This window comes from Fulmarus glacialis, unplaced genomic scaffold (genome assembly GCF_000690835.1).
Source record: "Fulmarus glacialis isolate BGI_N327 unplaced genomic scaffold, ASM69083v1 scaffold8640, whole genome shotgun sequence".
NCBI classification, from domain to species: domain Eukaryota; kingdom Metazoa; phylum Chordata; class Aves; order Procellariiformes; family Procellariidae; genus Fulmarus; species Fulmarus glacialis.
Genome location: NW_009188285.1, coordinates 233 through 17,284, shown reverse-complemented (window position 1 = coordinate 17,284; position 17,052 = coordinate 233). Strand labels below are relative to the sequence as shown.

At 35.0% G+C, this 17,052-nt stretch overlaps 1 protein-coding gene across 1 annotated transcript in view; it reads left to right on the top strand.

Moving 5' to 3' along the window:
• The window catches only part of PSMD14 (proteasome (prosome, macropain) 26S subunit, non-ATPase, 14), a 44,845-nt gene extending 30,537 nt beyond the window's left edge, over nucleotides 1–14,308 (top strand). Inside the window, exons 8-12 of the mRNA XM_009578056.1 lie at nucleotides 4,471–4,578; nucleotides 7,955–8,029; nucleotides 10,237–10,362; nucleotides 11,667–11,729; nucleotides 13,885–14,308. Of these exons, the coding sequence (XP_009576351.1) occupies nucleotides 4,471–4,578; nucleotides 7,955–8,029; nucleotides 10,237–10,362; nucleotides 11,667–11,729; nucleotides 13,885–13,983 (471 nt within the window). The 3' untranslated portion in view covers nucleotides 13,984–14,308. The remainder of the gene's footprint in view (nucleotides 1–4,470; nucleotides 4,579–7,954; nucleotides 8,030–10,236; nucleotides 10,363–11,666; nucleotides 11,730–13,884) is intronic.
• Nucleotides 14,309–17,052: the final 2,744 nt, after the last annotated feature.

Here is a 17,052-nt window from a genome sequence, read left to right as displayed (position 1 = left end):
AGTCTGGCTATTAAGCATCCTAAATTTTAATCAAGCCATGATTTTTAATAACTATGTGCAGACTATAAAAGGCCAGATTTTTATCTAGTTAGCAACTGAGGAGTCCAACGGTTATCTTAGATTGTGAATAACTATGAATCATGTTAATTATAGCTATCCTCAAATTTATTAAGTACACTGAAGATAATTGTAAATTTTGTTTCTAAAAATACATTATGCGGGCTCTACTGTGGGTTGTTGACCCCCGGGGAAATGCTTAAAAAATGCTGTATAGTTATTGTTTTTTAGATTATTATGCTTTTTGAAGCTAAGACAGATGTACAAAAAGATGCAGTTTTTATTTTGTATTGGCAGCTTCCAAATATTTAGTATCTATTTCCAAGAGCTGCAATTAGTAAAGCATCCATGGTACTGAAATCCACACATCCCACAAGCTAATTATATTTGCAAGGTCAGATTGAATACATATTTTCAGAAAAATAAAGGGTTATATAAATGTGTCTTCTACTTGGCTGTTATATCACAGTTTGTTGATCTGGAGTATAATGTGTACAATTCACAAATTTGTCTGATAACAGAAAGTGGTGTGTGATTGTGTTTATTTTACTAACCAGTATATTCACAGCAATCACTTCCAAATATCTCTCCAGTAAAGATGTGTTAATTACAAAACAGACAAGGTCTTCTATTATATTAAAGCTACTAACAAGAAGACATTTATAGCATCATCAACCCCTATTTTAGTCCTCTGTTTTGATCTGTGAGTTGCGCATAGACCAAAGGTGCTATTAAAGACTCAGTATATGAAATAGGCAGCATTATATGAACAAAATTTATTCAACAAGAAAACAGACCTTTAACATGAATTTAACAAGCCTGAGAAATTATAAACTCTCATATGCTGCAGATTCATGCAGTGATAATAAACAAAAAAGGAAAGTAAGAGGTTTCCTTAAGCTAGCCAAACTGCTAATGGTTTTGTTATAAGCTGTCTGCTGTTGAAATGACCTCTGAAAAGTCTGAAGACACTTGTACTAGGAAAAATTAAATGGTCAGAGTGGTGAAAGAGTTGCACTACGGAAGTGCATTTAAAAAAAAAATTCTGCCTTCATATTTCTGGAAAATAGCCCAATGGCATAGACTTTTGTTTAACTTTTTTGTGTTTTTACAGAAAGGGAATTTAGCATAAAGCTTGGAAACTGTAGTTTTTACTAAAACAGTGCACGCTGCATTAGGTAATTTAAGTACAATGAAAGCTTAAAAATTTTGGATGAGAAATACTCACTTCTTACAATAAAAATCTAAGTAACTGAGTGGGGTTTTGTGCTGCTTTTAATTAATCCTTAGAGGTTCTTTGTTCAAAATACTGTGTCTAAAGTTGCCATCGTAGAATACGGGGTGACCATGTTGCTGTCATCTGATTGCATCATGCTGTACTTCAAAATACACAAACGTAGAGAGGAGACTTCAGCTTGTACGCACCTCCGAGTGCTCACCGGGGCTTTTTTCTTGAATCTTACTGTGGCATAATTAACACCTACTTCACCCATTACTCATTAGTACACTGGACATTAATGAGTCTATTTATTTTGATATAATCCTCTGAAGGAGGGACTGACTTGTGCTCACTGTGAAAAAAGCAATTACATTTCGTAGAAATGAATATGTAGGATTTATTGTTGTATTTATGTTTTTATTGCGTATTAGGTCTAAATTTAGCTTCCAGGTTGTTGAGCATGTTAGTTTCTTTAAGATGGTTGCTATAGTGATAGCAGCAAATTCCTTTAATCTTAGTGTAGTTAAAGTATTTAGTTACCATCGGTCGTCACAAGTGCAACTGAGATGAGAAATATCATTCACACGCGTACTTTTTGTACCCCGCTGAGATTGTAGAAATTGCAATGTTATCCCTTTTTAAAGCTTAATTTTTGTGATTTGTGATTTTAGTATTTCATACCACTTTCTGTAGATTGGTATTTGTTCTACTTAGGAAATACTTGGCATTTCATTCCTTCAGGAGGACAGATAGAGCGGGCAGTCCTTTCCCATGCAGGTAGTGCCTGAAACATAACAAAAATTACTTCTGGTCAGAATTAAGATGCTAGAGTAATATTCAGTATCACTCAGAAATATTTTAGCAGCTAGTTCTCATATTTTAATGTGAAATTTATCCATGTGTAACCTTGAGAACACCAACTGAAATGTTGAATTTGTTATCAAAACCAAGTTTAGTCAGATTTTTATTTTGGGTTTTCTTTTTATTTTACATGACTCAAGTCCCAAAACAAATCCATGCTGGACAATGCCATTCGTTCTTGGATAAGCTCAACATTGTCTAGTGAAGTTCTCAGTTAAACTCAAATCTAGAAGCATGGCTGTTAGTAAGTTATAAAGCAGCTCCTTGTGATTATCGTATACTGCCAAGTTCATGTTTCTTGCTCCTCAGGGTAAATTTTTACTTGCTTGGGTTTTTTTCCCCTTATCTAGCTAGTCTCTGGAGAACCTGTGGTGTGGAATTTTTTTGCTTTGCTTGACTTTTTAATATATTCTGCCTGTTCGTTATGGTTGGGCATTTCCAGGTGTTCATAAATTAGAGCATCTGGCTAAAATAGAACACAAAGAGATATATACAAAAGCTTGTCACAAGTGTTTTGACATGGAGAAAAATCTGGTAGTGATAAAAAAGGAAAAAAAATAATTATTTTGTATGTTACCACAAAGAATGTATAGGTAGATATAGAAACTGTTTCAGATCTTTCTGAGAAGTAAGTTTTTTAAATTTATATCCTTTTTTGTAGCATTAGTATCAGATGGCATGCTTATGCGGCATATTGAATCTGAACTGTATTTTGTTTCTATTATTGTTCAGAAAAAATTGTCACTGTTAACTCACTTTAATTGTGTCACAACCTAACATTTTTAATAAAGAAGATTTTTTTTTTTTTGGTACATTTTTGCATGCAGTTTTAAGACATGACATATGCAGATGGATCTGGCCAGTCAGCTGAGAGTCCAGGCAATAGCCCTTAGTGGCACTGAGGCACTCAACATGACTGAAATAGTTGGGTCTCAAAAGTAAATACAACAGGTGATAAGTTATTAGGCTTTTTCAGTTCACACTTTGATAAATATTTTTTGTTATAAATACTTGCCAATTAATTTTGTTTCCACATGAATGACCTCAATGTCAATTTGTATTGTACTCCTAATAAATTGCATATGTATTTAGTTATTAATATTTGTGTAAATGGAGAGGAAAATGCTAGAACAAGGTGGGAGACTTGATGTTGCTTTCTCTGCAGACTTTCAGTGACAGCGGTTGATTTCTTTTTTGTTCAACATGAAAGATTTGGTTCAGGTCTAATTCCTCAAAATATCAAACCAGCCATATAAATGTATGTGTGTCCAACCCATAGTATGGGGAGGAAGAGAATAAAAATGATTGTAGAAAAGCTGTTAAAAGGAGATTTAAACTATTTTGTTTAATGAACTAGAATAACTCCTCAAACATATGCAGACAAGATGCCTGCAAAGTATGCCTGGTGCTATTTCTGTGGATGTACAAGGCTGTATGTGCACTGGTCCAGTTAAAAGACTGGGGCCTAAACGAGAAAGCCTATCTTGCAATTACGAATCTGTAATGGCGAGTGGGTTTGAGCATATTGTTGGTATGTTCTCAGTTCTGTTTAATTGCACATGGGATAGGGGTGTGGGTTTTATTGTATGGGGCCACGAAATCCTATTTCCAAAGATTTTCATAGACAAATTCAGCACAGGACAGTGTGAAAATCAGTGATGGTTTTACTTTATTTGCAATGAAATAGCACTGAATACTACCTACTGTGTACCTTTAAATCATAAATGACCTTGGTTTTCTTTTACTGTATTTTCTACTCCTGAGCATGACACTGACAAGGACTTTTTAATCCATCAGACAGTTTATAGACCCTTTCTTAGTCACAAGAAGCAAAAAGCATCTGACTAGAAGGGAATACATGGGGCAAATTCCTTGCTGGCTATAATTTTGTTGTCATTTCAAGTATTGTGGTAGTATAATTGATGTGACAGGACTGGGCTTTAGACTCGGTCCCTTAGCTTGTGCTCACTTTCAGTTTTAGTCTCTCTCTGTCACTCATTTTGATTGGATAAGATTTAGGTGACAAACATATGCATACCTTTGAAGCTTAGAGTAAGCATACATAAAAATTCAATGTTATATGATGATACCATGTATATAAAACTTACAGCTCCATGGAAGAGGTAATAATTGGTGTCACCTGACAATATAAGGTAGTGTAGTGTGCTGATAGCATAGTCAGCAGGAGGCTTTTTTTTATTAATATTATAATTAAACGATTTTCTGGATAAAGGCCAAAAACAGATGAGAGTTGGTTGTGCCTTGTCCACTGTTGTTTGGCACTATTAGTTGCATTTTCTAAAAAGAATTGACTTGACATCTTGTTTTTACAGGTTGTTATTGATGCCTTCAGATTGATCAATGCTAATATGATGGTCTTGGGACATGAACCAAGACAAACAACTTCAAATCTGGGTCACTTAAACAAGCCATCTATCCAGGTAAACCCAGTGTTGATAGTCCTGTAAATTGCAAGATACATTCAGCAATTTTGAGGATAGGTACCTAAAACCAGTAAGCTACAAATTGTTTATTGTTCTCTCTATAGCATTTTTCTGCATGCATTTATAATTGATGTGATTCATCAATGGAGTTATATATGTGAAGAGTTTAAAATTGAGCCCTAAATTAGCTACCTAAGTGTGAATGCATGTATAAGTATATACTGCAAAGGTTAAAGTACAGATTTATGGAAATGCAAACTTTTAAAAGTGACAATTGATGTCATACCATGTGATGCAAGATAGGTACTGTTTTCAGTACTGCAATTTAAAAACTGCTGCTTATTAACATCTCAGCTTTCCTAAAGAGAAATTATTCTGAAGCAAATTATGGAAAGAGTTCCCTCTTCATTAATAATCTTGTCTTCCTACTGTATGCTTATATAGGTTCTTGCTTAATATGTAATCTAGATTTAACCTTGTATTGTGTCTTAAATAATTAATCTCTGATATTTATATAATGCAGTAATTTGCTGAAAAAATGGTGGAGTAGAAGATTCAATGGATAAATAGAATGTTTGATTGTTTGATTCAACTGTAATGTTTCTTTTGAGTATGTTGTCTTACATTTCTTTGCAAGCATTTGTGAAACTTAAATATTAAAAATTCAATTTCTGAAGTTGACTGTCACTAGTAAGACAAAAATGTTGGTCTTCAACGAAGCAAACCTTTATTTTGAGAAACAGCTTCTGTCCTGAAACAAGTATCCTCTGGAGTGATTAATGCTTTTATCTGTGTCATTCTTCTGCCTCAATGTTTTTTCCTTTTTTCTCGCCAGAAAACTTTTTTCCCCTTCCTATGCATTCTAAAAGGCATGTGTACTTGCAACCATGAAGCATAATTCCTGCTCTGTTAATCCGTTACTTGAACAATAAAAGTAATATTTGCTAGATAAATGTCCAAGAAAAAGACCGTACACTAGTCATAGTAGAACTGAAATAAGGGCTAAACTTCTGCTGTAAGAGAGCCATCCTTTGGGAGTTACTAGATCACCATACGCCTATCTTTCAAAAGATCAGTTGTTTTTATTACTAATGCATTGAAACCCTTTACTATTTATAAAAATGCTAGCCAAAAAAAATCAGACAATTAAAGAGTGCCTGCTTCAGGAGGTGGTTGTGTCTTATGTTTTATTTTTGAATTGGTAAAAACTGCGAACTATGCATATGAAATAAGCAACTAATACTCTTGATTGGATATAGGCAAGCCCATGCTAGCATGTTTCAGGACTTTTCTAACTGGGCTTTTCTGGACTGTGTGTAATGATCTCCCTTGTAAAACCCTGTAGTATTGTTCAACTTCATTATTTTAAGATCACTGTCACTACAGCATGGCATATTTTGGCCATGGGAGTTTTGGGTTTCTATTGTTAGAGTGGGTATTTTCTGTTTGTGTTGGTTTTTTGCAAGTTGGCAGTGGGCTGTTGCAAATGTCACTGTTAAGCTAAAAATCATAGTTTAAAATGATACTCTGTTCTTAAAACTGCAAGGGCTCTTGCAGTGTTGTTTTGCTTTTATTCTAAGGTTGTGAATAAAATTCTGACCCAGTTGAGGTCAGCAGCAAACTTAATATTGATTTCAGCTGGGCTAGAAGCAGGGATTTTAAGACATTCCTTAAAATCTCAGGAGTAAGAATAGTACATGGCTTGACTTGACTTCATTCCTTTTTTTGTGGTTTTTCTTGTGTTTCCTTATCAACAGCTTTTTTACTTGCTCTTTGTGCATCTAATTTGTAAGGCTTGTTGGAGTGATGGTTTCCATTTGAAACAAAACACACGAAGAACAAGTTTTGCTTTAAAGTGTTTTATGGGTTTTAATGTAACCTTTTGCTGTGGCTAAACTACAACTGTTGTTCAGGTTTGAAGTGGAATAGTTGTTTACTTTTTACATTTGTCCACTCTTTTAAAGAGTGATTTTGGAAGGGGAGAGGAAAAAGAGAGGATAGTGGGGGAAGGCAAAGATGTTTGTCAAATTTAGGAGCTTTAGAAAATTCCCTAAATATCTACAACTGAGTTTAAACACAAACCCCAAAACCTCCTATGCAATCATTTTGAGTGGGATAAGAAAATGGCGGTGGAAACTACTTACTGCTAATAGTTTCAACCATAAATTACTTTATTGATGATAAAACCCGTATTTTACAATTTTAATTATAAAAAGTGGCACAAGTAATGGTTATCTGTAACTGCTGGTTCTCGTAAATGTAACCATTCAAGTAGTTTGTATATGTGTTTGGAAAAGAAATCTGTTTGAAATGTATCTATGAGAACATTCTGAGTTTTCATACAGGTAATTTTGGAATGATGAAATATTAAGTTGCATAAGATGCAAATACACATTCATTCTGTATAGCTCTAAAGAATATATTTAAACATAAAGAGGTGGAATGATTGAAACATAAGAAATATTTACCACTAATTCTGCATATTTTATGCATGATTTATCATATCTCATTTGTAAATGTATACTTCATATGTAAAATTTTATTTGAAAAATAGACAATTTTAGTTGTGATGAGAATTTATCATACAATTTTGTTAACTCCCTCCACCCCCAAATATTAGTCCAACTCACCCTTAAGTCATAAATGTCAAAAAAAAAAATTGTAATGCACGTGAGCAAAATAGAAGATACATGCATATAGGTGTCACTTAACCTAATCTCAGTCGACCAGACTGTGACATACAAGTTTAAGGACAAATTTGCAAAGGGCATAATTATAATGAGAAAGGCTTTTTTTTTTTCATTTGAAGTTAAAAAAGAAAACTTTAATATCCAAGGTTAATTTGATGCACATAGTCTAACTGATACCTGACATGTTTAATCACTGCTTCAGCTACTCTTTCTTTGTATTGTACCTTAGAGAATGAACTTGGAAATGTTGGCAGTGGTTGTAAATAAATAGATAGCCAACATTCTTTTGTTTGTAACAGAAAGAGCCTTATATTTGAATAGAAGTGATAACTGAATTTCTTGAGAGAGGAAGGATTTGAGAGAAATATGTTTGTGCATATGTATCGGTCAAGTGTTTGCAGGCAGTTACCACTTTTTCCTGTGAAAGTTGTTACTGTGTGAAAAAATCCATGGTTTAGAAATAGAAAGTATAACTGTCAGTTAACGAACACTGAAAGAGAAATAGGAACAGGTATATTTACTTGATACCTACTTATAGTCTCTGTGTATTTGTTTCTTTGTGGTTTTTCTCTTATTTAAGTGATGTTTGAAGATGACTGTATTTAAATTAACTCTTTCCTTCTAATATATCTTAATTTCAATGGTGGGTAATTTTTATGCAAACTTTTCCCTGAATTTTACAGGCACTAATTCATGGACTAAACAGACATTACTATTCCATCACCATCAACTACAGGAAGAATGAACTAGAACAGAAGGTAATTGTTTTAGCTTTTATTCAGAGGACAAAGAACACTATACAAACTATTTAAGATTTGTGGCAATACTCTGATTTCAACTGCTGATGCTTTCAGTAGTTGTTTTAACTCTCCTGGAGTAGATGGCTTCTCTTCCAGAAAGCACTTAGATGTGTAATCATGATGATGAAACCTTCCAAAACCACATTCTAATATTCATATAAATAGTTTGACAACATTTTTGTCCACATGTTTTATGGAAAGTCCTCGTGCTGTTCTCTGCACTTAACAGGTTTGTGCAAAGTTTCAAGTTTTCAGTGATGAAGCTGAAAGATGTACTAGCTGCCTTAGGTTTTCACAGGCTGGAATTCCTGAAGCTAGAAGACCATATTTTCCAAACCGGAATTGTATAACCAAGGAATCTCAGTTTTTTATTGGCTATAATCACTTTGACAGAAGGTGCTTCCAGTTAGTATGAGTGGAGCTCCCCAAGGAAAACAAACAGAAAAAAAAAAAAAGCTTATTTATCATCTGCAGAAGTTAATCCTTGAAAAGCCAGATTCTGTCCTCAGTTATGCCTATGTATGTTCATGGCCTTGTTAGGGTTATAAATTGATCTCCGAGTTGGAGTTTATGATGAAATGGTCAGAATAGTTTTCTCACTTAATTTTGACTTTTAGAGGGCTATAAGTAATTAAAAAAATTTTTTTGAATAATGGAAGACTATGCGTGCAAATCAGGCAGCTGAAAAGAATTTGCGAAATGCATAACCCTTTTTAGGATGGTATCAGACTTTCAAGAACTCAGTGTTACTGAAAAGAGTTACCAATTCAACAAAACCAGCACTCTCAGGAAATGTCCGAGAAGCTTCTGGAGATTATTGTTTCCGTTCAAATACAACAGTGTGGCCAATCCAGTCTTTTCTGAAGTTCCAAGTGTGTATTTTCTTTAATGGCTTTACATATGTAAATTGTTACCTTTGTAAGTAGGAGAATAATCTTGACCGAGTTAGGGAAACTTTAATCTGTGAGGCAGCAACTATCTCCACACATCTTTCATAAGGCAGGTTCATACATATCTCAACCCCTCCTCGTGGTGGTGGTGATCTGTTATCTCCATCTGTGGTAAGAAGAGTACATGCTTCATGTATTAGATGAGGAGCCTATCACACCAAACCATAATTTTAAAATCCAGATAGCCTAGTGAAACGGTCCATATGCAGTTTGCCTACAACTCCTTCTGTTAGTAACTAAGATCTTGCTAATACAAATTATGACACACAGTTTCAACTCAGTTCATATGTTCCAAAGCCAGGTTTCTTTGGAAGATGTACATAGGATGAAACAGGCACTTTTATTCAGGTGATAGCAATTACAGGGCTTACGGGTTCTCAAAGATGTCTGTAGTAAATGTTCACAAATTGAAGGCAAGCTGAAACTGTTTGCTGAAAGGGTCCTCCCTACAGTCCTCAAGTGTGCAGAAGATCCACAAAATATGCTTTCTTTATTCATGAAAATCAGGAAATTGCCTTTGTAGCTATTCCTTCACTCTTTCAAGAATGACATCAGAGTGTCAAGTAAAACATTTCATGTATTTCTAATAGTCCCTGTTTATAACCATCAAAACTCTACATCACTTTATCCTGTTGTGTTTAAGGCTGTTTACTTTGTAAGAGGACAAATGCACACAAGTCATGCTTTGGTTGCTTTTGAAGTTCACTTCATCACAACAGTGGCAGCTGCTTGCATACAGTTCAGGATAATCAGTGAAGCCTAAATAACTACTTCATACATTTAATCCAAGCATTAAAATATTTTTCAACTTCATCAGAGGCCAGAAGCTTCAACCATTCCTTATTCGGCAGCTAAAATATTCGCCTTTCTGTTAGCTGTCCTACAATGCAATTGTGCATTCTCCATCTACAGCAAAAATAAAAAATTACAAAAGAAAAACCTAAGTATTCCTGTCAAAGTAAATGTGACCCTGGTTTCCATGCCTCATTTTCATATTTAGGGTTCAAGAAGTTTGATCCGTAAAAACTTATGCAAAATCTATCGTCTGTTCTAGCAGAATAATTGATTATTGTATTTCCTGTATTTAAACATTGTAAGGTCAATAATTTTTTTATTACATTCTTACTATTATAAATTGTTTTTCTGTCAGAGAGATCTTCACAGTATTATGAATGCATTTTACGATGCATGTTCTGAAGAGGTTTTGTTTTTCAGATGTTGCTAAATTTGCATAAGAAGAGTTGGATGGAAGGTTTGACGCTTCAGGACTACAGTGAACATTGCAAACTCAATGAAACAGTAGTGAAGGAGATGTTAGAATTAGCTAAGAATTACAACAAGGTATTCATATCCCATAATGGTAGTGTAACTGCAGCTGTGTTTATGAAGTGAAGAAATTTATTACTTAATTTTAGAAGTAAGAGGTTGATTATCACAAGCTTTATTCAGAATGACTTGTAAAGGACTAGACTATAAGAACTAAATAATTGTTGCAGGAACTCTTTTGGACTTTGGTGGTTATTTGATCGTATAATCTGTTTTCAGCAAAGAGTTTCTTGGGATTTCGTTAAATTAGGCACAAGTGTGGCTTTAATGGCCTTGTGGAGACTGTATTTCTTATTAATCAACTATGTATCATTTCTATGTGAAGTTGCCTGTTAGCTCTTCAGGCTTTGCCACCTGACTTTTTGCCTTAAACTAGCAAAGAGTTTAATTACATGTTTTGCTTTGAAATGTGAGTAATCAGATAAACTTTGTATTTTTACTTAGTGAAGAGAATATAAGATTCCGGTAGATCAAAATAAGCAGTTGATTGTATTCTTCGTTCCTTCAGTTAAGGACTACTTGACCAGGATAGCAGAATAAAGGTTATTTATCTGTATCATTCCAGTAGATAGATAGTAAGTATTTAGAACAGATTCTAGAGCCCAATTCAATGTTCTTTTTAGATAAAGAAACTATTATTGGTGTTGTAAGAAAGAGGAATCACAGTTATTTGTACTGTTTTAATACTGGCACTTACACTTAGAAATATTTTTTATAAATACTAGATCTCAACAGGCAATCTATGAGTAGTAAGCATGCCAGTCATTCTTGATGAGTGCTATTTTTTTAACTTCTTAGGAGTACTTAAAAACAAAATTCAATATTATATTCGCTAGTTAAGTTAGTGAATTTACTTTATAAAGATACTGTTGTAAGACAACAGAACACTATAAAAATGTATTAAGATGTGACTTTAAACAGTATAAAAATTTATTGAGATCAAACCTCCAGTAGTTGAAACAATGTAGGTAATGTTATTTTTGGTTCTGCTTTACTAGTTTAACTATATTCAACTGTCTTTAACTATTGATACCGCTCATTTAAGATTTTTGTTTAAAAATAGTTTTGTGAATATCTGGCAAGAAAACCATGCATGAGTATTTGCCTTGATCTTTTGCACTAACACTTAGTAATTAAAACCACCTCTGCTGAAAAGCTGAAGTACCTTTCCTTTTGACTTTCTGAAATGTGTTGCTGTTTGATTTTTTTTCTTTTTTTCTTTTTTTTTGAGAAAGAGAATTATATTTTGAGAATCTTGTGGCTTGGGGAAAAAGTAAATGAAATCTGAAACACTGACCTTTTCTGTGTTTCTTTCACAGGCTGTTGAAGAAGAAGATAAGATGACACCTGAACAGCTGGCAATAAAAAATGTTGGCAAGCAGGTGAGGTGTGATGAATTAGAGTGAGGTGGAATGATATGCTTCGTTCATTCTAAATATTAATTTTTTTTACACATGCGTAGGTGATTTTAGTTCTACGTGCAAGATATTCTCAACGCTCCAAATAATGAATTTATTTTTGTTGAAGATTGTTGTGTAAGGAACAAGGCTTTTTGACTATAGGTGACCAGCAGAATATCTGCAAGTCGTTTTCTACCTGCATTTGTATTACATGCTGAGGAGCAGTGTTGAGATTTGGTAAATTTTTTTCTTTTTTTTTTTTTAAACTTCTTTCCAAGAAGAGGCATAAAGATATGCAAGTCTATGTCAGAGAGGCCAAAACTGTGGAGACTTTTAAGTGTTGTTTATACATTATCATGGCTGAAGAGCCAGCTCACCCCTATCCTCAGTTCATGAACACAGTCAGTGCTTAGTTCCAATACACACATATGCAAGTAAGCTGCATTGCTTTGTATTGCTGTTGAAGGAAGACAGTTTAGGACCATAGCTGAAACTGAAAACACCTACTCAATTCATTCTGTCCCTTTGCAATGTCAGGATATAATGTCTTTATAGAAGACTCGACAGAAAACTATTTCTACGTTTGATTTCAACATAAAGGTTGAGGAAACGTGCTTTGGTGAGGGAGAGGAGAGAAAAACAAGTTTGTAAGAGGTTGTGTTCAAATTCAGGAAGGGAATGGAAACAAGAAATAGCTTTAAAAATATCCAGTGTGTCCTGAAAGAACCAGTATTTATTGTATTTCTAGTAGCAGTAGAAGAATTTAAAGGATTCTGGATTGCTCTTATGTGTCAGCTTCTAGCAGCTATGTCATAACACATCTGCCCTATTGTTCAGTCACTCGTGTATTTCTGTAGCATTCAGAACAATGGAGTTTATGCACACCTACACATACATAAATACATATATAAAATAAAACATGTAAGAAGGGTTGTATCTTAAGGATTATGATGTTATCTCAAACAGAACTTGAGCTTCACGAGTTGTTTAAATCATTATGCATACCTAAAAAAACCCAAAAAACTATTTTTATACAGTTCTTTAAAAAGAAAAGATATTTTTTCCTGGTAAAATTATTACATTTTCTTTAAATTACAAAATGGTTCAGTTAAGTAATTTCCATGTGGTTTTTTTATGCAACTTATATAAAAAGCTTTGTAAACAAACAGCTGCTCACAATAGGGATATTACATTATTAGGCTGCATAATTTGCTAGGAACAGAGAGAATATTGGAGAACTGTATGATCTTTGAAAATGAGTTATTTAAGAAGGACAGCTTAACACATATTTTCTAGTAAACTTTTATGTAAACTTAGATGAGTTCATTACATTTTTGACTAATTCTTTTTTTAAAAAGTTAAAATTCCCACACATGATTGTCTTGTATATTTTAATTTCTTCACACACAAGAGTGCTACAATAATACTAGAGTAAAGTTTAGAGATGTTTTTTAAATGTGCCTGACAATTTTGCAGTATTTGGAGATTAATTACTTAGTCTCAATTCTGAAACTAAGGAAGTGCATGAGTATGGCTTTCAACCAGAAATAATGCAGATGCCCACAAATGCCTACATCAATTGAGTAATAGTGTGTGGGGATGTGTATTTTCAGAACGCTGCTTAGGCTTAACATTAATTTTTTCAGAACATTTGAACATAGCATTGTGCATTTTTTCATTTTTTTGTGGGTATAAATATGCTAATTTTCTTGCCGTCAACTATTCAAAGACTGTGTTAGATCATGCTTGAGTCTTTACAGGATTAGAACACACATTTGTACAAAGATCTGAAAACAAATTGCAATGTACCAGAACTAAGATTAAAATATTGGCCTTAGTGAGATGCAATAAATTCCACATATTGTGTGTTGTCCTTAAAACTCACAGCTGTCATGGTTACTCTTCAGATGCTGGATAGAAATTTACTTCCTAAACCTGTCCTCAACTTACCTGAGTAATAGTATGGACTAATAAAATCTTACTCATAGAAATTCAGTCATTTGCTAGGTCTTGTTAGAATGAAAAATTAAGGAGCGTTACTGGCCTGTGTTCCTTAACTTACAGTCGTCTTAAATAGACCTGAAGTAAATGAAATCCTTCAGAGATGTGTTTCAGTCATTTCTCTCATGTATTTCAGGACCCCAAACGTCATTTAGAAGAGCATGTGGATGTGCTGATGACCTCAAACATTGTCCAGTGTTTAGCTGCTATGTTGGATACAGTTGTATTTAAATAACCGATTTACTGTTTGTGATGCTTTCTGTGTATATTTGTTTATTGTTTCTAATACTCACAAAACAGAGACTGTTGAGGCTGTATTTGATTAAACAGAGACATCTGACTTCATTTGCAATGTAAGTGCAGCACTATAACACCTTTCAGTCTCTAATTGTGCAGTTGCTTCAGTTTCTTTATGTCAGGGTCTTTACAGATTCCAAAGCATTCAAGAACACAATGTGGGCAAAAATGTATTACATTTTCATTTAATATTTGGGGAAAAAATCAGTAGTACATATATATTTTGATTGTTGCAACATAATAAAAATACATTTACAAACCTGTCTTAAGTTCTGGAAGGCCTTTTTTGAGAAAGGATGGTGGGAATTAACAGTGTAGGAAAAGTGTTGGTAAAGGTTTATTTCTACCCACTGTAAAACTACTGAGATATGAATTGCTAGGACAGCAAAAATTCTCTAATGAAATTTGGCTCCCATTGATTACCAGATACTCTTAATTGAGATTAAAAAAAAAAAAAAAAAAAATCTAAAAAATTGTGGTAGCACTGAATTCTGAGGATGTACAAAAATCAAAATGCTGAAATTTCCCCTGCCAGCTCCCTTTCAATATTATTCAAACCTTAATATCCACAGAAGACAATTGACCTTAAGAAAATGAATTCAGTTATGCTGATAACTGAATCACACAACTCTCACAAGCAGTGTCATAAATAGCAGTATTCTGAGAATAAACATTAAAGTGATAGAGGCTGTTCTAGGTTACATGAACCCTCCCTCCTGCAAAAGAGAACGTATGAGAGTTGTCCGTATATATAAATATATGGAGAGAGTCCCAACTGGAATATGACATTTAAAACCATTTCACTGACTAGAGAGGGAAACACTCCCAGGAAGGCAGGTGTGTTGGCTGCTTGGTTTTAAGCAGGCAAAGCCAAATAACTGGGTTTGGGGAGTGACTTTGGGTTTTGGGCAGGGGGTTGGTTGGGGTTTTTTGTTTGGTTGGATTTTAAGTATTGGTACTTTAGCTGATTTGATTCTTTTGTCTGGGCAGAAGTGTCCTCTTTCTGTGTCACTCACAATATTTTGTTTATGGGATTTAGAAAAAAAAAAGGCAACAATTGTGGCAGGCAAATATTTTAAAACTAGATACACCTTTTTGTGTTGAAGATGACTTTTTTAAAAGTGATTTAACTTCTTACTTGCATAGTAAAGCATAGCCCATAAAATTGTCTTACCTTCCACTTTGTGCCCAGTAATTTTCTATTCACTTACTCAATACCATTCAAAGGTTTTTCTTTTGTTTGGAATTTCTTACTTAGGCCTTTTAATTTACTATTTTAGAGTAACTCTCTCTCAAAGTATATTTAGCTTGCATTTACTTCAGAGGGAAACATGCAGATTTTTGCAGCTGCCCTCCTTATGGCCTTCCCTCTGCCCCCACAGTAGGCAGTAGAATATCAGACTGGGAAAATGGAGACATACCAAACCACATTTGCCTGCATCTAGTTAAATGGAAGTGCTTTCTGGCAATTCGCACTAAAAACCTGCGTATCACTGAGGAAGGCTGTATTTGGGCCTTGCCGCTGTCCGATGTGTGCATACACCACTGCACCCCAGGGTGAGACAGGGCAGGAGCTGACTGGGGGACCTGCCCTGGGGCTCGTTCTGCTTCCCTGCCGCTATCTACTCCCACGCACACGTGTAACACCAAGATGGAGATGTAGTTTGGCAGGTCGTGGGTAACATGGCACTGCAGAACAGGAGAGAAGCTATTGCAGCGCTGCAATATATACATGCATGAAAGGCCGGTATAAGCAGGGAGACAAACCAGTGAGTCTTGCATATTGTAAATTAATTTTGACAAATGTACCTCTTGCAGAGGGTAGCTGAAGGGAGTTTGCTGGAAATGCAGATCTCCTGTAGTATGAGCTTGTGCTGTGGTACCCTGCTTTCTATCCACTCCTCAGTTTGAGTTGGAGGCACAATTTTCCATTTACCAAGATGTTTCATGAATAATCAAAAGGCTGTTTTTCGGGGCATCTTTCCTCATTTTTCTCCAGTGCTTTAGGAACTACACAGAGGATTTGGAAGAATTTGTGCATGCAGTAACCTGAAAAGCAGCAGCCCATATACCATCGTGGAGGAAGAAAGAGGTTTTCAAGCAGCTGCCTTCTGAGCCTCCAGCCGCAATGGAGCAGACCTTCATTAGCAGCTTGACCCCTCGTCACCTGTCAGCATGAAGGACGGGCATATTGTATTAGCAAACCTCTCTCCTTCTTTCTGTGATGATTCTATAACACCACCTGCCATTGCATATCCCCCTATTATACCAGTTTAGGAGTTGTGCACTGAAGATTTTTGGCATATATTAGCACTTCCATGTGATTGGCAGTATACCACTGAATTCATTGCAGCTCTGCATCTATATGGGTGTAGCTCTGTAATTCAGGGCAGCATTTCCCAGGGTTTATCTGTGTTTCAACCCATCTCCTGCCCATATAAGTCCATTACCTTTCTGTCAGTTTGAAGCAGGGAAAGGGAAGGGTGAGCACACTGGTGAAACAACTGTCGGAAGCATTAGTTAGAACTCATATTAATAAAATTATTTTCTTAGCACTGAAAGGAGAAGGTGTAGTACAGAAAGTTGCACGCGCTGTACCACCCGATTGCGAGTAAAATGGTGAACTGCTTGCTTTTTGCTTCATAAATGATTTTATTAGAATAATTTCCTTGCAGAGAGTGTGTGTATGATGGCTTCTATGAAACACCAAATAACTGAACTAGCTCACGGTTAAGCAACAGACAAACTAAATGGCCATGGAATTTGAGAGCGTTGAAATACGCATTCTGACAAGTCATCCTGGTTCTAGTCTTCTCTGGGTTTGAGTTTGTAAAGTTTCAGCCTGGCTTCAGATGATTATACGCTGGTCTTGGTTTTATTATGTGATGATCCAGGCTGCATTAACTATCGGTGGAATTTGAAGCCGGCTGCTGGTGTCACCTAGAAGGAGACGCAATCAGTAAAATACCTGAAGTCCAAAGCGTTAAGGGGAAAATACGAAGAAAAA